The sequence below is a fragment of the Rhineura floridana genome, chromosome 10, assembly GCF_030035675.1.
Source record: "Rhineura floridana isolate rRhiFlo1 chromosome 10, rRhiFlo1.hap2, whole genome shotgun sequence".
In the NCBI taxonomy this organism is placed as follows: Eukaryota; Metazoa; Chordata; class Lepidosauria; order Squamata; family Rhineuridae; genus Rhineura; species Rhineura floridana.
Genome location: NC_084489.1, coordinates 25,732,572 through 25,753,435, shown reverse-complemented (window position 1 = coordinate 25,753,435; position 20,864 = coordinate 25,732,572). Strand labels below are relative to the sequence as shown.

The following is a 20,864-nucleotide window of genomic DNA, read 5'->3' as shown; positions in this document are numbered from 1 at the left end:
TACGTGACCACTTTTATTGGTTCCAGCTCAGAATAACTAGAGTTGTGTGGGTATGCACCTTTCAGTATAGATTCTCTACCCAGCCAATTCTAAGCTTGTGACAAGCACAGATGCTCACTACCAGGCTCTTCCAACCAAAAGCTCAACTGTCACATATATCAACCACTCAGCTGAGCACTGCTTCACAAAGGTTCGTGGCGCAGCTGTTGAGTATGTGCTTTATATTCAAAAGATCCACATTTCAATCCCTGGCATGCCCATGTAGGTCTGGGAGATATGCCTGTCAGACATCAATCAGCTGTTGCCAGCCAGTGTGAATGATACTGAACTGGATGGACCATTGGTGTGATACCATATGAGGCTGTTTCCTATGTTCCTCCCCAGTATCCCAAGCCTATGCTTGCTAGAGAAATGTGAAGGCCTCCTTGATCATTTTTTGGCTTGAAAAGGGCTACTATGAAGTTCAGTTAGATTTGTACAGTACAGTAGGGCCCCGCTTTTCGGCGACCCACTTTTTGGCATTCCACTAATATGGCGGAGCCAGCTGGGCAATCAGCTGGAGCACGGGGAGCTCCAGCCACCGCGCTCCAGCTGACAGCGACCAGCTGGAGCATGCGAGCTCCTCGCACTACAGCTGATCCGATTAGAATCAGTCTTGTCATTCCTATTCCTACACATGACACTGGTGACAGATAAAACAGCACTGTTGTCATCAAATCAGGGACAGAAACACTAGCTGCTTCTGCACTAGTGCAAAGCCACATAGTGACACATCCAATTTACAGTTAACACAGCACTGCTTCTTTTCTGGGAAGATATTACTCATTTTGCGTTTTTCATTTGGACAAATTTCAGACTTTTAGCCATTCAGGCTGTGGTGAAAAAAATTACCTTCCCATTAAAATTTCAGTCCCTCGTATAAAAGGAACCTGGCTGGTATGTATTTCCATATAGCAAAAACATAATGCCTTCTGACTAAAATCCCATCAGTGACATCCTGCCTATATTGTAAAGCACAAGGATGAGCTCATTTCCTAACTTCCATTTAGTCTAGGAATTGCTTTATGTAGTGCTCTATTTTAGGATAGCTTAAAAAAAAATTAACAAGTGATTTCCCCAACAGACCCTCTTACATGGAGTCCAAACAACCTAAAACAGGAGACAGTGAAGCAATAAGGTAATTGCAAGAAAGTGTGAAAGATAATTCTAATTACTGCCTTGTCACAACTGCTTTGTGAGAGAGACCAGTCATGCCAGCACCATCCTTTTTTCTCTCAACATCTACCTTTTCCCCCTTTAATTCCAGCCAGGAAGGTTGCCCAGAGCTATGAGCCATTAATTTGCCTGGGTGAGCTTGTTCCAGCTAGTACCTCCCCATGTCCGTGGGGCCAGGCAGCTTACTTTCCTCATACTTCCCCTTAGGCACAAGTAGATAGTGTAAAGATCAAGCAGCTTAGTGTGTGAGAGGACTACAGTCCCTTGGGTTTATCAGGAATGCACTGAAAACCCCAAAGCCAAATTTTTAAAAAAGAATATACAAACTAAAAGACAAAAAGGGAAAATAGATAGTACTTTAAAAAAATAAGCAAAAATTGAGTATGTTTGTCTGACATTAAACAATGGAAGATTGTTGGAGATAGTCCTGGTGACAGATGGGGTTATCCAATGTAGATTCAACGTACACTATCCTATAGGGACAAAGGAATATGGGGGAAATGTTCCATATTTATGATGTTTGCACCTAGGTGGCCTTGACTGACAAGGCTGCCCAGGTCAACCGATGGACTGTGTTGCTGTTAGTTAGAAAGGTGCTCTCAACACCTTTTGAAGCCAGGAGATGAGGCTGGATATGTGTTACTTAAAAAATGAGATTATTTGGAGCATTATTAAATGATTGCTCAAATTGTGTACTCTAAAGTGGGGGGTGTCATGCCCTCGCACCCCCAAGAGTCACAGGGTGCATGCTTCAGACCCAATTCCCTCACCTTGGGCAATTGATCTGGAACCCAATCACCAAATTCCCCTTGCCAAGGCTGTGCAACCCAACACCAACCCTGCAAGGTAGAAGATAGGCTGCCACCATCCCTTCACTGGTTCAGCTCTGAGCTAGGGGAACTCAGAGCCCAGAAATAGGTAAACCAAGGTTCAGAAAGACAAGAGCCAAACAAACACTCCTTGTCCAGAAACCTCTGGTAAAACCAAAGTACATTACCTGCTTTTACTCTTGGTAGTTTATGGTCAGTGGTCAAGGTGCTGGATTCAGAACCAACTCAATGAATACACCAGGTTAATAAGAAGTACTTTATTAAAAATATAAGTGCACATTTAATATAGATATAGCAGCAGAACAATTCCTCAAAACCTCACCCAACCAGGGGTTTAGGTATAACAAGAGAGTTCAACACACAACAGAAAATAATAAACTAACTAGCCTGTTCTACTTACTGCAGAGGTAGTTGTTGGTAAATCTCATCTCTCCTCAGAGAGAATAGCATCAGGTTGGTAAAAAGCAGTGGAACCCCATATAGGTATCCCAAGAACGCCCCAGGGGAACATCCAGTAGAATGTCCAGGGGGAACAAAGGCTATGGGTCACAACCCCTATACTTAAGGAAAAAGGCACACAATGGTTCAGGATGAATTAACCAATCAGGGGGCTTTCTGATGCAATCCTATTCCCAAAGATTCTTCACTTTTTCGCACCTTGCAGGCCCCCCTCCCATCTCTGATCTCAACCTTCTCAGGCCCGCATGGCCTTGAGTACCAGGCTCCCAGCAGATTAGCAGAGAAACCAGATTTGCAGCTGGAAACGAAACTTAAAATTTTCCTCTCACAGAGGCCTGTCTCCTTCCAAGATGTAACTCCCACAATTCCCTGTATCTGAGCCATGTTAACAAGAAAACCAGGTTAACAAATCTACAAATTCATGACAGGGGGAGTTATGTAATTTGGTTGCCTGGAAGGAATGGTGACTAGAGAGGCTAGAAGGAATGGTGACTAGAGATGTTGTATGTCTTAGAGACATCCCCTGGCAGGTAGGCCTGCCTCATAATGATTTACAAAAGAGAAGGTGTCACTTCTTTATACACTGTATATCATGCAAACAGCCTGCTGGATTAGGCCAATGGCCCATCTAGTCCAGCATCCAGTTCTCACAGTGGCTTTCAGTCTCTGCTGACTGAGGGAGATAGTTTATGGCTACAGTAAGTTAATTAACAGATAATGGCCAGCAGCCAGGCTGTAAATCTGTCAGGCTTGAGGCAAAGAGGCCCACCACTACAGTCAGCATAAATACCAAGAGAGTGAAGAACAGACAAGTCCTGGGGAAGTCCGAAGTCAAGGTACCAAGAATCCAATGAGACAGGGTAGGGTCAAAGACACACAATCACAAACCAGGCTGGCTACAAGGTGTCACGAAAGGTCGATGTTGTTTCCATCAAGAGCCCCAAGCCATTCATAGCTTTTTAAGCTCCCCTCCTTGGTTCAGGTGCTAGCAATCAGCCCTCTGACTCTCAGGAGCTTGTAGCTTTAAACGGCCAGAATGCCTGCATTGCTCTGCTATTCACAGGAGTCTTTGCTCTGCAGGGAGTGAAGGGGCCTCCTGTTTACTCCCTGAATCTGACTGAGGGGCTCCAGCTGTATCCTGAACATCTTCGAGTGATAGGTCTGAAGCTACATCTTGGGTGGGTCTACTTGTTCCCTCTCCTGGGTCTGTTGTGCCAATCCCCTGCTCCTCATCCTCTTCTGACGACTCGTCTGATGGAGGCATGATAGTGGCCAACCAGATGCCCATGGGAGGCCCAAAAGCAGGACCTCAGCGCAAGAGCATTCTCCTCCTACAGTTTCCAGCAACTAATATTTGGAACCATACCATCTCCAGCTATGGAGAGACAGCGTAGCCATCATGGCTAATAGCCATTGGATAGCCTTATCCTCCATGAATTTGTCTAATCCTCTTTTAAAGCCATCCAAGCTGGTGGCCATCACTGCCTCCTGTGGGAGCAAATTCCATAATTTAATAATGTGCTGTGTGAAGAAGTACACTTTCTTTTGTCTGTTGTCTTTCCTGAATCTTCCAATATTCAGTTTCATTGGATGTCCAGGAGTATTAGTGTTATGAGAGGGAGAAAAACTTTTCTCTATCTACTTTCTCCATGCCATGCATAATTTTATACACTTCTATCATGTCATGAAAACCAAAGAAGGATTTTTCTTCTAATTTGTTTGCAAAGCTAGCAGGACACTTTGCATTTCAGTATAAAATAGCTATGGCTTTCCTTCCAGTGCTATGAAAATCAACGTGAACACATAGTTTAAATCTGGATCTGCCACAGTATTGACATTTGTCTATTAACAACATTTTTATTCTGGTGTGTTACTGTAATAGGAAATATTCCCATTTTCTCAAATGGGATAAAAAAACAAAGTCTTAACAGATGGGTTTCCCCTTACAGTGATGACTGTCTTAATTACTACATTCCCACACTTGTGAAGCAATATCCATCCACCAACTAACTCAGAAAGGCAACTATATTAAACTTTAAACAAACTTGCATAGTTCTTGAGCCAGAGAAAAAGTAACATGAAGAAACAACACAGCCACGTGGTGACAGGTGCACTAAGCAATACCAGGAAGTGGGGAGAGGGATGTATTGTGCAAGCTGATTAGTTAGAAAACACAAACATGAATTCTGTCTTAGGTTGCTTGATAACCATATTATGAAAGGAACCACATGCCAGTGCTATTTATCTACAAACAATATCTGATGGACAAACAGAACAACAAAAGGTATTTAATACTTTTTGGCAATAAATTGTCTAGAAGTCAACACATCAAATTTTGGTTATGAATCCTGCACAGAGTTGAAGAAGCAGTTTAAAATATTAGGCACCAGTATCACGTTTTTAGGAGACAAAGAGACCCAGCACCTAGCATATTTCTAGACTGGAGGGCAAGGGCATGCTGTGTTTGCCCCATACACAAGAGAGTTTAGGTTAATATCTTACCAAAAAAAGGCTTAACAAAAAGGGCCCATAGCTTTCTACACAGGTCCTGAAATGTTACCATATGATAGTCAGTTGCTTCACAAGGGCAAAACATGGCTTTGTCAACACAAAAGCAGTCAGGATACACACTTAACAAAAACACTCTGGTATAATGCTGAACAAACCCGCTAATCACTTGAGAGCTACAGCTGGCCTAGAGAACAAGTCACTTGCAGGCCCTGAAGCAGTAGAGGAATTTTATGGGCTCTACTGACAGCAAGTACTACACAGACTAACTTACCAACAGCGCGGGTGTGTGCTAAGCGGGACTGTGGAGTCGGTACGCCAAACCTTCGACTCCAACTCCGACTCCTCTATTTTTCCACTGTCCGACTCCAACTCCGACTCCTCTATTTTTCTACTGTCCGACTCCGACTCCACCCAAAATTGCTTCTTGTCAATCAAAATTTATTTGGAAGTCAGAGTCAGTACATTTCTACCGACTCCGACTCCACCCAAAATTGCTCCCGACTCCGACCCCACCCAAAATTGCTCCCGACTCCGACTCCACAACTCCGACTCCACAGCCCTGGTGCTAAGACTAGTTGCAGCAAGTCAGATGTTATGGGAAGAGTGGGTGGTTGCTTCTGTGACGGAACACAGGTGCTTTGCTTCAGCAGCAACCCATTAGCAATGGGTGTCTTGTCCTGTTTCCTATCTCAATACCACCATTTGTCACCAAGGGCAAGGGGTACAGGATTCCCACTGTCGCACAGATGTCTACTCAGGAGTAAACAGGACTGGCAACTGAATTCCAAGTATCCTAGCTAGTAACTTCAACCTGTCCCCCTCCTGATCTCCCTGGAGCTTTAAACCAATAGAGTAATCCAAACAGCCTAAGCAGTAGAGTCTAGAAATCAATTTAAGCAATTTAAGAGGAGTACTGAAAATGGGGCAAGCAGTGTGCATGAACAAAATCAAACACTACACCAGAATATTCATCTAACTAATCCTAAATATAGGAAAACTTTCTCTGACGCTAGCCTCTTGGTTGCAAGGCGATGAGGGACACTAGAATGTTGACAACTTTCTGCTTTTAAGGACTCTTATCTCAGGTGGTTTCCGATTGACAGGTGGCTCTGTCCAGCCAATCAGATGCACTGGCATATAGCCAGGAAAAGTGCTGTTACCTCCTGGGGAAGCTACCTTGGCTGCCCACCTTTAGGAAATGGAAAATTAGTGCATTGTAGGTTTTTAACATTACAGGATGGGGGTAAGCAAGAACCATGCCACAGCTCCTGCTTTCAATCCAAGATGTTTCAAGGCAGGAAAGGTTTGCAGAGGTCACAAAGTCAGGTATTTGCTGTCTCCTGACTCTGAGTCAGATCACTGCACAGCTGCCTCTGAGAAAAGTCCCTGCAGTCATTTGCAACAGCGTTGGGGATTACCATGCATGAGCGGAAACTCCTGAACTGCAGCTTCACCTCAGTACAGGGGACCTTCTCATGTGGCGTGTATGTAATAGGCTGATTTTACAAGGACAACCAAGTCACATAATTACAAGTCTGTTCTTTGCACCTTCTTCTTCATAGAGAACAAGGTGGAGCAGGATTAAGCGGGATATAAATGCAGTGCAGGAAGAGCTGGAGAGAGACCCAGAAGTACAAGAAATGCTCCCTGTGTAGGGTCTCAGTTAGGGGCACTTTATGACACATCTGTAACTAGAAGATCTGAGATAGGTATTATGAAAGGGGGTATACAAATTTCTTTAAAAAACCAAAATGATTGCTTAGAAAGCCAAGGGCTACATATTAGCAAGTGGTGAAATTGTTAGCTCTACTCCATAAATAAAAGCCTCCCCACTCCCAATGCCCATGCTGCCCCACAATGGACCAAGTGAGAGAAAGCAACCAGCTTTTTGCTTTTCAACACAACCTCTCAGAAGGCTCAACTTGTAGCAATGAAACTAAACATTGGCTAGAAAAAATGACTCAGTTATCAAATATCTAAAAGACTGCCCCCTTCCCAACAAACCAACTTGGGTGTTAAGATAGTAGAGAAAGCCCTCTGGCTACTTCTATTGCCTTCAGAAATTCAGGGGAGTGGCAGCCCCAGAGGGGACATCCTCTGTGGCAGCCCCTAAGTTGAAGAATTCCCTCCCCACACAGGTGCATCTTGCACCTTCATTATGTAGTTTCCATCATATGGTAAAGATGCATCTCTTCATCCTGGCCTGTGACACTTGAGACATCTATATTTTAGGACCAACCCTATTCTCCTAATTACTTTTTATTTTAAACAGGTTTTAATATTGTTGTTTTTAAATTGCTGTAACCTGTCCTGGGATTTTATGGTGAATGGTGGGTAAGAAATTAAATTATCATTATTCAAAAGTTATAAAGCTTTCCCAATGCAGGCTCTAGGAGTTGTGTGAACAAGCCCTAACTCATCACAAAAAGATTACATTTAAAAAATATTCCTGGAAAAAGGGGTGTTGATTTGCCTGGCTTTATGGTGCATAGTAGTTTGTTATTTTTAATTTTAAAAAGGAAAATAAAAGTAAGCCTGTCCCCTTTGTCAAACATGTGAAATCCCAAGAGCTAGAAACCCGGCTATTTGGTTCATTTGCATTGTATTGTATAATCTAGTACTTTGCCACAATTACAACCTTTCCAAGTGACATTCATTCCCTATCCCCCTAACAATGGTCCTGAGGGTGGTCTTGTTGCAGGGAAGCATAATCATGTGGTAGAGTAACAGCCTTCCAATATTCCCTCATGGAAGCCTTCCATTTGTCAAATTCACGTTCATGAATTAGCAGAGCAGCGTCACTGAAGGAATAACATCTGCAAGTAGCAGTGTCTAAGTGCTCCATCAATGAAATGAGTACATATCCAGTGGTGACATATACCTGCTTTATGAAGCCCCCAAATTTAAAAAAGAGGGAGAAACAGCACAGCTGTAACGGTGCCATGGGTGCTAATCAATATAAACTTGTGATATTGGCACAGTTGCAGGTGCCACATAAAATTTGTTCCAGATTTGTGAGAAATTGTTTTTAGTGTGACAGCACCTGCACTATGTAACTCTCTGCCTATCGACATCAGGCAGGTGCTTTCACTGTATTCTTCTCAGTACCTGCTTAAAACAGATAGATGTTGACGTGTTTTAATCTCTTTTTAGTCTATTGAAGTTTAATTGTTAATTGTGTAAATATTTTAATTACTTATTTTAACTGTTTTATTGATAATTGTAATGTTTTTGTAAACTGCTTAGAGGTTTTCTACAATAAAGTGGTACAGAAAGTTTGTAATAAATAAATAAATATGTGCACAATCACATTCTATATACATTGTCTTGCTTTGGTCTATGCCTCAAAACATGGGAGAGGGTCTGGAAGCATGGGTGGTTGCAACAGTCTAAGCACTGTGTTCTGCACTCGCTGCAGCTTCCAAACCCGCTTTAAGGGCAGTCCCACATAGAGCACATTATAGTAATCCAGTCTTGAGATAATCAATGCTTGGATCACTGTGGCCAAGCTATCCAACCAAGTGAAGGTGATAGAAGGTGCTCCTACTCGTCACGGCCACTTGATTCTCTCGCAACAATGATAGATATAGGACCTGGTCCAGTAAGATACCATGGTTAATGGTATCAAAAACCACTGAAAGATCAAGCAGTAGCAATAGGGTTGCACTCCTTCTGACCTCCTTCCAATATGGATAATCTGGCAGGTCAACAAAGGCTAATTCAGTCTCAAAACCAGGCCAGATGAGAATGGATGCAAATAATCAGTAACATCCAAATGCATCTGTAGCTGAACCACAAGAACCTCTCTCCATAATTATAACCATGCAGTAGTTACTATAAACCTTTGAATTCAGAGCTGGTTTTTAAAAGAGTGGTCATATTACCTCTTTTTTAAGCGTGGCAGACACCACCTCCTTGTATAAAGACACATTCACCATGCTCTGGATTCACCCAGTCAACCACCCACCTTGCTTGAATCATCTATGATGGGCAAGGGTCAAGATGGCACTGAAGCTGCCAAAACAGGTATAAGTGACTTGTCTATATCATCAGGCCTAAAAAGCTGAAACTGATCCCATAATACCAGAGTGTACAGCATATTGGACATCTCATTTGGATTTGTCACAAACATGGTGTCCACATTGCCATGGAGATGAGCAACTTTATTCTCAAAGTGCCTTGCAAACTTGTCACAGCAAGCTTCAAAAACACCCCATTGGCTGAGGTAGATGTTAACAGATCCTATACTACTCAGAAAAGCTGGAGGACTAGTTGAGGAAGCAATAGAAGTGGGTTAAGTACAATTTATTTGCCATCATCATGCAATAGGCATAGTTACGCCCTCTAGCACATGCTTGGTCATCTTCATGGCACATTTTTTGCTGTCTGCACTCCAGTCATCAGCCTGTTTCATCATCCACAGCTCTTCAGAAAACTAAAAAGCAATGCAGGCTCCAGAGCATTGGAGGCAGCACTCAGGAGTGATCATGCCAATGGGCTGGTGCATCCTTCCATTCCCTGGTGAGACTACGGCTTTGAAAGGATAACCAGGTCTATCGATCAGCAAATCACCCAGAACATTCAAGAATCTCTTAGATCCTTTAAGTCTCTGGGGACATACTGTGATGCCCCTGTAAATATGGTAAGTGCGGGTTTATTAGAGTATATGTGGTAAGTTAAGGTGTCCTCCTCTTCGGATGCACACCTTAACATGGTGAGGGGGTTTGAGTGTGTTGAAGAAGCTGAGAGCAATGCCGTCAGAAGTCTAGACCAAGAGGCTAGACTACTAGCAGGGGCACCCAAGGCGGAATGGTCAAAGCTGAAACACCAGACTAAGATGCATCCAAACTCAGAGGAAGGCAATGGTAAACCACCTCTGAATATCTCTTACCATGAAAACCCTGCGAACAGAGTATCCAAAATGCAACACGAGATAGTGCTGGAAGATGAGACCCCCAGGTCAGAAGGCACTCACCGAGCTACTGGGAAAGAACAAAGGACAATACAAGTAGCGCTGTGACTAATGATGCAGCTGGGTCAAAGCTGAAAAGAAGCCCGGAGGCTGATGCGCACAGATGCGAAAGGAGAGTCCAGAGTTGTATGACGCACACAATAGGAACATGGAATGTGAGAAGCATGAACCAGGGAAAGTTAGAAATGGTCAAGCAAGAAATGGAACGCATCAACATTATAATACTTGGTGTGAGCGAACTAAAATCGACGGGAATGGGACATTTCCAATCAGGCAACTACAAAATATTTTATGCAGAAAATGAGAAATTAAGAAGAAATGGGGTTGCTTTCATAGTGAGAAGTGATGTAGCAAGAGCAATTAGGAGCTACAATGCAAGGTCTGAGCGAGTGATTTCAATGAGATTAAACGGGAAACCTATCAATGTAACCATCATCCAAGTCTATGCTCCAACAGCAAACACAGAAGAGGAATTGGAGAGATTTTATGCAGAAGTACAGGAAGAAATTGATCACGCACCAAAACAAGATGTGCTGATAATCATGGGGGATTGGAATTCAAAAGTAGGGAACAGAGAAGAATTAGGAATTGTGGGGAAACGGGGCCTAGGAGACAGAAACGAAGCAGGAGAAAGAGTTATTGAATTCTGTGAAGCCAATAATTTGTTTCTTGCGAACACATTTTTTGAACAACCGAAAAGACGACTATACATGTGGACATCACCAAATGGTCAATATAGGAATCAAATTGATTATATAATTGGTAGCAGACGGTGGAGAAGTTCCATACTTTCTGCAAAAACAAGACCAGGAGCAGTACAGATCATGAACTGATCATATCGAAAATCAGAGTAAAGCTAAAGAAGACCAACAAAGCAATCATAATGCCAAAATACAATTTAAATAACATCCCAGAAGCATATAAAGATCAAATAAGGAACTGGTTTGAGGCTTTAAAAAGATAGAAAGACCCCAATGGATGACTGAAGAAACTCTTCAAATGGTTAAAGAGAGAAGGAAAGCAAAAGCAAAAGGAGATAAAAACACAGTCAGAACCCTAAATGCAACAATACAGCTACGAGTACGTAGGGACAAAGAGAACTATTACAATAGTTACTGTATAGAAATAGAAGAGGACAACAAAAAGGGTAGAACAAGAGCCCTATTCCAAAAGATTAGATAAATAAAAGGGTTAATTTAAACCAAGAGTAGGGATGTTGAATAATCTACAGGGCAGCACACTGAATGACAGAGATGAAATAAAAGGAAGATGGAAGCAATACACTGAAGAACTCTATAAAAGAGATGCCAGGATGACAGATTCATTCACGGAGGAACCATATGATGAAGAACCAGAAATTTTAGAATGCAAGATGAAAGCTGCTCTTAAAATACTTGGAAGAAACAAATCACCAGGAATAGCATACCAATAGAGTTGCTACAAGCTACTGAGACTGAATCAGTCCAAATTTTGACAAAAATCTGTCAAGAAATATGGAAAACTAAACAATGGCCCACAGACTGGAAACGTTCCATATACATCCCAATTCCAAAGAAAGGGGATCCCAGGGAATGCAGTAATTATCGAACTATTGCCTTAATATCCCATGCAAGTAAAGTAACGCTCAAGATTCTACAACAAAGGCTCTTGCCATATATGCAGCGAGAAATGCCAGACGTCCAAGCTGGATTTAGAAAGGGAAGAGGTACCAGAGTTCATATCGCAAACATACGTTGGATAATGGAACGGACCAAGGAATTTCAGAAGAAAATCACCCTGCGCTTTATAGATTAGAGCAAAGCCTTTGACTGTGTAGATCATGAAAAACTATGGAATGTTTTAAAAGAAATGGGGGTGCCACCGCATCTGATTGTCCTGATACACAACCTATACTCTGGACAAGAGGCTACTGTAAGGACAGAATATGGAGAAACCGATTGGTTCCCCATCGGAAAGGATGTAAGACAGGGGTTATTTTATCACCCTATTTATTTAATCTATACGCAGAACATATCATACGGAAAGCAGGATTGGACCAAGAAGAAGGAGGTGTGAAAATTGGAGGGAGAAATATCAATAATGTAAGATATGCAGACGATATCATACTACTAGCAGAAACCAGTAATGATTTGAAACGAATGCTGATGAAAGTTAAAGAGGAAAGCACAAAAGCAGGACTACAGCTGAAAGTCAAAAAGACTAAAGTAATGACAACAGAAGATTTATGCAACTTTACAGTTGACAATGAGGACATTGAACTTGTCAAGGATTATCAATATCTTGGCACAATCATTAACCAAAATGGAGACAATAGTCAAGAAATCAGAAAAAGGCTACGACTGGGGAGGGCAGCTATGACAGAACTAGAAAAGGTCCTCAAATGTAAAGATGTATCGCTGAACACTAAAGTCAGGATCATTCAGACCATGGTATTTCCGCTCTCTATGTATGGATGTGAAAGTTGGACAGTGAAAAAAGCAGATAAGAGAAAAATCAACACATTTGAAATGTGGTGTTGGAGAAGAGCTTTGCGGATACCATGGACTACGAAAAAGACAAATAATTGGGTGTTAGAACAAATTAAACCAGAACTATCACTAGAAGCTAAAATGATGAAATTGAGGTTATCATACTTTGGACACATCATGAGAAGACATGATTCATTAGAAAAGATAATAATGCTTGGAAAAACAGAAGGAAGTAGAAAAAGAGGACGGCCAAACAAGAGATGGGTTGATTCCATAAAGGAAGCCACAGGCCTGAACTTACAAGATCTGAACAGGATGGTTCATGACAGATGCTCTTGGAGGTCACTGATTCATAGGGTCGCCATAAGTCGTAGTCGACTTGGAGGCACATAACAACAACAACAACAGCAACATGTGGTAAGCAGACTGAGTGAAGGGGGGAGTACATGGGTTGGAATGTTGGAGAATGTTGTATGATGATTGGCTGAGCGTTTGAGAGTCTGAAGGTATAAATGAGAGGATGACAGTGGTTGAGTCATTCGGTTGGTTCTGTGGGTTGGTTTTGGATAGGGTGGATTGGATTAGGCGGGTAGTGAGGCAGGTTATTGATGATTAAGAAACATAAAGAGTAACATCTTATGAAACCATATGCTTGTTGACTAAAACTCTAAGTAATCTTGTTATTCCCTGTGTATATAAATAAATATTTCTTGGTTTACCAAAATGCCTGATCCTTGGCTGGGTTTCACAGACCAGAAGGATGGGCAGGGCATATACCAAGGTTGGGAAACAGTATCAGTGCTGGCAGAGATAGTGTAACATCATCAGGTATCCAAAACAACCCAGGGCTGTAATCTTTATGGGCACAAAGATACAGGGGGATTGTGGCCTGTAAGTGCACCCAGACACAACGTAGCAATAGGCCAGGAGGAGACTAAGGCACAGTCTCAAGGCTATATTGTTTACAGAAAGTGTCAGGTGGTGGTGCCTAGCAGTGGGATCTTGAGAGATCTGTGCTAGGGCCGGTGAGAGAACTGTTAAGAGACCAGGACCCTGAGGTGACATCGTGACAAGGTGGTGACCACAGGAGGAGTCTTGACACAGACCATCTTAATTGGATCCCCCACTCCCGTAAGGGGAAATTGCTGCTGCAGAACCAGCACTCACCAAGAAATGGTTTGACCAAATATAATATGCACACACATGAGTAGAGAGAAAAAACAGTGTATATGTGTGTGCAATTATATATCTGCTACCTGGTAACACTTCATGCATCTGATAAAGTGGACTCTAGCCCACAAAAGCTTGCTGGCTTGCTTATCTATTTATTATTTGATTTATATCCCGCCCTTCCTCCGGTAGGAGCCAGGACGGCAAACAAAAGCACTAAAAACACTTTAAAACATCATAAAAACAGACTTTAAAATATATTAAAACAAAACATCTTTAAAAACTTTTTTTTAAAAAAACTTTAAAAAATCTTTTAAAAAGCTTTAAAAACTTTTTTTTTAAAAAGAAGATTTTAAAACATATTAAAAAGCAATTCCAACACAGACACAGACTGGGATAAGGTCTCAACTTAAAAGGCTTGTTGAAAGAGGAAGGTATTCAGTAGGCACTGAAAAGATAACAGAGATGGTGCCTGTCTAATGTATAAGGATAGGGAATTCCGTAGGGTAGGTGCTGCCGCACTAAAGGTCCATTTCCTATGTTGTGCAGAACGGACCTCCTGATAAGATGGTATCTGCAGGAGGCCTTCACCTGCAGAGCACAGTGATCTTATGCCACAATAAGTAGGAAATTTAAGGTGTCACAATGCTCTGTCGTTCTTTGTAAGAGTAGTAATTAAAAAGTGAAGCTGTACTGTGGAAACTAAGAGTAGTTTTATTGTGGTTTTCACAGACTTTGCTACAGGTCTACCAAAAATTTCAGGTGGAAAAATGCAGGCAAGTGAGGGGTCAAAAGTCTCTCTCCCATCTTTACATGCTGTGCTTTAAATGGCATCATACCCTATGAGAATCACCTAGAGATGGACAGAGAAATCCTAACCAGCCACATGTACCAAGGGGATGGTGCCTCTCCTATGGATCTAACCAGGCAGATACATCAGGGGCAGCTTCACTGGCATATCTCCTGTATAAATTAAGCTGTATGCCAACCGCTTCTGGCCAAGGTGTGTGCGACTGGGGCAGGGGCAATGTAAAGCTTCATTTCTGCCCTTCCATTGACTCCTATGGGGTGAATTTAGTTACACCAGCATTTACTTGCTCTATGGGCAGGCCCAGTGAACAAAAAAAGTTAGGATGCAGTGTAACTTTGCCAATTACGCTCCCTGCCCCTGACATGCCCATTCCCTGCTATTGACACACCCCTTTTTTGCCCTCTATACCCAGCACAACTTTCACTGGATTAATTTACTGTCAGCAGTTTTCCCAAAGCCAGCATAAGTAGATATGTCAAGGTAAGTCATTTGTGCTATCTTAAGGCCTACTCAGCTGGGGAGGGGGATACACCACATCCTAACCACTCCAGGCAGCATATCTGAGGGTTATGATTCCACTATAAGGCTGCAATCCCATACAAACTTACCTAGGAGTAAGCTCTATTGAACTCAATGGGATTTACTGCTGATTAGACACATACAGGATTGCAATGTAATACTGTTGTTTTTTGATATGCAATCTACTTCTATGACCACTCTATCAAATATACATATGCACACTGGGCATAACATTCCCATCCCACTGGGAACAAGTTGAATGTTCCAAGATGTAATATCCTGCACAGTGAATGCAAAATGGGGGGTTGTTGCTGTGACCCCACTGTACACACATTCAATCACGTAAACAGTGTGAATAAAGGGAACCTGAGTCAAAAAGCAATTTTAAATCTGCTTTCCTGAGAGGAATTTAAGATTTAGTTCTCTTGCTTTCCAGACTGCATTACAGTCATGCACACTTGCACACCAAAGCACATGGGGGGAATTAACTGCTTCTAGCGGGAAGAGCCATGCTGTAGTATAGTATGAGAGCACAAGCTTTGAGTGAAAAAGGTGCCAGGTCAATCCCTGGTATCTCCAAGTAAGGCTTCACAAGACTGTTCTATGAAATGCTGCAGTGACACCATCAGTCAGTGAAGAAGCATGATATCAGGTGTGGGGAACCTTTTGGCATTCCAGATGTTGCTGAACTACAACTCCCACCAGCTCCAGCAAGCATGGCCAATGACCAAGGATGATGGGAGCTGTAGTTCAGCAACATCTGGAAGACCAAAGGTTCCCCGCTCCCAATCTAGATGGGCCTATAATTTTGACTCAGTATAAGGCAACTTCTTATGTTTCTCTAAAAAAGTACCAAAATAGAGACCATAGACACTTGCAGTTATACCGGTTTCCGTGTGTCTCCACCTCTTAGTTGTGAATCCGGAGGCACATGGTGTCAGTCAACCCCCCCACCCCTTTTTACTCAAAACTGGGATTTTTGAGATCGGATGGGTTTTCCCTTCAAGCAAGCTTCACACAAAATTCAAAATTGTTTGGTCAATCAACCTGTTGCCAGTCTAAAGTGTGTGCAATAGAAAAGCTTTGCTGTGGGTGACCCTAAGAGGTCTGACAACAGGAGTGAGGCTGGATGTATTCCAAACAAACAATAAAGATGTATACAGTTGTATGCAGATTCAGTTCAAACTGTACCCAGACCAGGGCCGGCACCAGCCAGCCCCAGGTCCAGAGCTCTGAACTCCCCTAAGTACCCTCCTGATGCAGGCGACATAGGGCTCAAATATGTCCGCCCACCCCACCTACCTCCTGTGTTAGTGTGTCAGTGTGCCTGCCCCACGTGCTGTGCACACACCTGCCATCACCCACGATAGTTATAGGGGCATCAATCCTTTAAGAAGCCCCTGCCACCATCTTGGGCAATGACAGGCATGCATGCACAGCACAGGGGGCTGCATACTGATGTGCTGACATGACAGGTAGGTGGGGTAGGCAGGCTTATTTAAGCCTGTGCCAGCTGTATCATGGGGAGTGGGGGTGCCTGGAAGCTCCCACTCTGCGATCAGCAGCAGCATCGGATTGCTGGGTCCTGCAATCTGATGCTGGCGCAGAACAGCAACTCCAGCCTCACACCATGAGGGCCCTTCAGAGGGGCCTCTGGGCCAGAGGGGCCCTCAGGCAGGGCCCAACCTGGCCATCTGCTGGCACTGGGCCTGACCCAGACAAAACGGTCTCACTGCTTTTTAGGGATGATGCTGAAGTTGGTTCCTAGTTCCCAGTTCCTTATTTGCTTGAAAGTTCAAAACACTAAAAAAAGAATGTTGACAGCTACAGCAATGTCAAGCCAAAGTTAATATGTCTCTGAACCCCAAAATATATGTTGGGGTACCCCATATGATATATCACTGTGATCGGGGGGACTCTCCCCATCAAGCATAACAATACATTTATTCAATCAAACTCATCAGGCACCCTCACAGGGCCGGCCCCAGACATGCCGGGGCCCTTGGGCACCAGCTTACCCTGGGACTTGGAACGCATGTGCGCACACATACATACACGCATACGCGTGCCCAGGGCCAGCCCCAGGCACGCTGGAGCCCTTGGGCAAAAGCCTGCCCCAGGCCCCAGTGCACCCCTTCCACAACTCTCGCACGGCGAGAGCTTTGGGACTCCGCCATTCCCTTCCTTAACTTACCTTGTTCTGTGGATGGGCATGCAGTAGTGCCCTTAGCAAAGATGGCAGCTGAGGTTTCCCTAAGGAGCTGAAGCCTCTGCCGCCATCTTGGTTCATGGCAGGGATGCGAGCGCACAGCATGCATGCATGCCATCAGCCAAGATGGCGGCAGAGGCTTCAGCCGCTTAGGAAAACCTCAGCCGCCATCTTTCTTAAGGGCACCGCTGTGTGCGCAACCGCAGAACAAGTTAAGTTAAGGAGGAAATGGCGGAGCTCCGAAGCTCTTGCCCTGCGATCTGCAGCAGTGATCCTGCCGCAAATCGCGGAAGGGGAGCAGAGGGCCCCCCCAGGGGCTGCTGTAGCCTCAGGGGCCCTCAGGCCAGTGCCCCACCTGGCAGCCCCTTGGAACCTGCCCTGCACCCTCAGTAACTTATTTTTTATGATTTTATGACATCATAATGCATTTATGACCATTTCAGAAGCCTGATTATTTTGATTGAATAAATGCATTGTTATTCTTGATGGGGAGAGTCCCCTGATCACATTGATATATCATACAGGGTAAAAAGTAAAGGTATCCCCGCACTTGTAGTGCAAGTCGTTTCCGACTCTTAGGGTGATGTCTTGCGATGTTTACTAGGCAGACCGTATATATGGGGTGGGATTGCCAGTTCTTTCCCCGCCCTTTCTTTACCCCCCAGCGTATGCCGGGTACTCATTTTACCGACCACGGATGGATGGAAGGCTGAGTGGATCTCGACCCCTTTTACAGGAGATTCGACTTCCTCCTTCCCTTGGAATCAAACTCCGGCCGCGAGCAGAGCTTCGGCTGTGTTACCGCCGCTTACCACTCTGTGCCACAGGGGTACCCCAACATATATTTTGGGGTTCAGAGACATGGTAACTTTGGCTTGATGTTGCTGTAGCTGTCAACGTTTCTTCTTTTTTAGTGTTTTGAACCTTCAAGCAAATAAGGAACTGGGAACTAGGAACCAACGTCAGCATCGTTTTTTAGGGTACTAGTGTGCACCTAGCCTAATCAACACCAAGGTAAGCCCCACACTTTTATGTGACAAACACAACTGCTGCTTTTCAGCGTTTCCCACAGTAGCAAAAACAAGCATAGGTACACACCCACAAAGCAGGGACATCAACGGGAACTCTTAGTAAAAGTTCCCAGATATGCCGGAGATGCGTTTGTAGTTAAAGGCGTTTAGCATTCCCATACTCCAAGAGTCGCACTACCCCCAAGTGGAGGGTTTATATATTTACCTGCTAGCAGGTTTCCCTTCAAAAACCCCGGATAGCCAAAGAAAGCGCGGGGCTAAAGTAGTCAAGTACTAGTTTGCTATCATTTCCTCATTCAAAAGAGCGGCACCTGCTTATCAAGGACCCGGAGCCGCAGTGGGCCGCCTCGCCTCCAGTCCCAAGACTCGAGATTTGGGGGATGGCAAACGCATAGTCACGATGCCCCTCAGAGTACCATGCGGCTACTGTGGGCCCACTTTTTTTATTTCTCCCAGCCACGGTGGAGTTTAGTAGGCACCCCTATCTCACTTTCCAGTGTAGAGGGATTAACCCGCTCCATCTCCCCTCCACCTCAGCGAGGCGAGAAAGAACCCATAACAAGGGAAGACAGGAGGAGGAGTGCCGGGCAGCGTCACTCCCCTCTTCAATCCTTCCTTCCTCCCTCAGCCGTTCGCCGACTCACCAGTTGCGAAATCTTGAACGAAAGTCGCAAAAAGCCCAAGTGGGCGGTGGTGCAGCCAATGCAGCGGGGGCCCTTACCCGGCGGCTGCTCGGCGGGGACGGTGGTTTCGGCGTAGACCGGGGCCCCGTTTTCCATTGCCGCGAAGGAAGCAGGTCCTACAAGAAAACGAAAGGAAAAGGCGGCCCCGCCTCAGCTCAGCGGAGGTGGCGTTGCCCCCGAGGGGCCTGACACAAAAGCCTGGAGGAGGAGGAGGAGCCGTCGAGGCTGGCCAGGAGCGGATTTCCCCGCCTCAGTTCGCCTTTTTGGCGGAAGGGAGAAAAGTGCGCTCTGCCGCCCTCGAGACAAAATGGACCCGGAAGGAGCCGGAGCCTCGGACTGGGAAAAGAAGGGGCACCTCCGGCAATTCACCTCACGCCGTACTTGTTTATTGCCAGCCGTATGGTGGAGGAGGGCCCAAACACCGCCACTTCCTTTTGTGACGGAATGTAGCTCTTACCAAGGACTCAAGCTTTAGTTTGATCAGACCAAAGTACGGATCGGTCCGTCCCAGGGGAAGTTCGGTAAACACAACCAACTGGACAGTTCAGACCTTTATTCTAAAACCAAAACACAGCAGCGAGCACTCTTAAAACCTCGACGCTCGAAAAGGACCAAAGAAAAGCCCAACAGTGGCCTAGACAACTATGCATATGCTACTTACCTACAATCACGCAGCCTGAGGGGCCAACTCAAGGCGTAACGCGAGGAAGGGGAGGCTGGAGATGCCGGCGGTGCACGCGCTAGTCTCTTGGGTACGCTGCGATGTCTCCAACTTGCTGCTGTTTTACGGGCAATCTTTATTCCCTGGGGTCTTCCTGGGTCTTCGCCGGGCTCGCGTTGCAGGGCACGTGTGATTGTTAGTTACTCAAACCAGTTCTCATGCGTTTCCCCACCAATCGGACAGCAATAAATAGTTTTATTTCCTCAGCTACCTTTATTGTCTTTCACAGTTCTTCTAAACAGTTCTCCTTGTTGTCTTCGACAGCTTTATCCTGCCACCTTAATCCATTTCAAAGGATAGTACAGAGGGACCCAGACTTCCAGTTCGTCTCTCGGTCTTCTTATGGTACCCTCCATGCACCAGTCAGACAGCTTCTTCTCCCACAGCCTCCCCTGACCTGTTACCTAAAGGGAAGAAGTACTCACCCACATTCACAAACTAATAAGCTTTTAATATCAGGACATAAGTGAAGCCATCTTGCTTCCATACAGAAAATACACTCTGAAAACCTGCTACTCTGTCAATTTCACAGAAGGAGAGATGATGTCCCCTTCAGGGGCTCTCTTTGCCAATCCTCTGCATGCCAAATAAACTTTTCTCAGAGAGAATTCCACCAAATAGGTAAACAGAGGAAGAGGTAAGTTACATTAGCATGAACTAAAGGTTAAACTGCCAGTAAAATCCTCAAGTCCACTTATTAAGCCCAACCAAAATGCCACAAAATAGTGACCAAGCTTTTAAGTCCCTCAGAAATTTTAATCAGGCTAGATGTTAAGCAAAAGGTGGGTAGAGAAAAAAGGTGAGTTGGTATTGAAGCCATAATGTCTGCATTGGTCAAAATTCATTTTTCTTGTTTAGGCATAGGAGAAATGTATACTGGGGACAAGGTTGAGAAAACAGTATATATTTTAAACAAATTTTAAATAAACTTACCACTATATGCATGGGGAGAATGGTATAAAAAGCTTTACACAACCATGCAAACCAGAGTAGGAACATAAGAACATAAGAAGAGCCTGCTGGATCAGGCCAGTGGCCCATCTAGTCCAGCATCCTGTTCTCACAGTGGCCAACCAGGTGCCTGGGGGAAGCCTGCAAGCAGGACCCGAGTGCAAGAACACTCTCCCCTCCTGAGGCTTCCAGCAACTGGTTTTCAGAAGCATGTTGCCTCTGACTAGGGTGGCAGAGCACAGCCATCATGGCTAGTAGCCATTGATAGCCCTGTCCTCCATGAATTTGTCTAATCTTTTAAAGCCATCCAAGCT

General features: G+C 44.4%; 1 protein-coding gene across 1 annotated transcript in view; it reads right to left on the bottom strand.

The window, feature by feature from the left end:
* The window catches only part of CMTM6 (CKLF like MARVEL transmembrane domain containing 6), a 32,737-nt gene extending 13,489 nt beyond the window's left edge, over positions 1-19,248 (bottom strand). The window contains exon 1 of the mRNA XM_061586769.1: positions 18,840-19,248. Within this exon, the coding sequence (XP_061442753.1) occupies positions 18,840-18,974 (135 nt within the window). The 5' untranslated portion in view covers positions 18,975-19,248. The remainder of the gene's footprint in view (positions 1-18,839) is intronic.
* Positions 19,249-20,864: the final 1,616 nt, after the last annotated feature.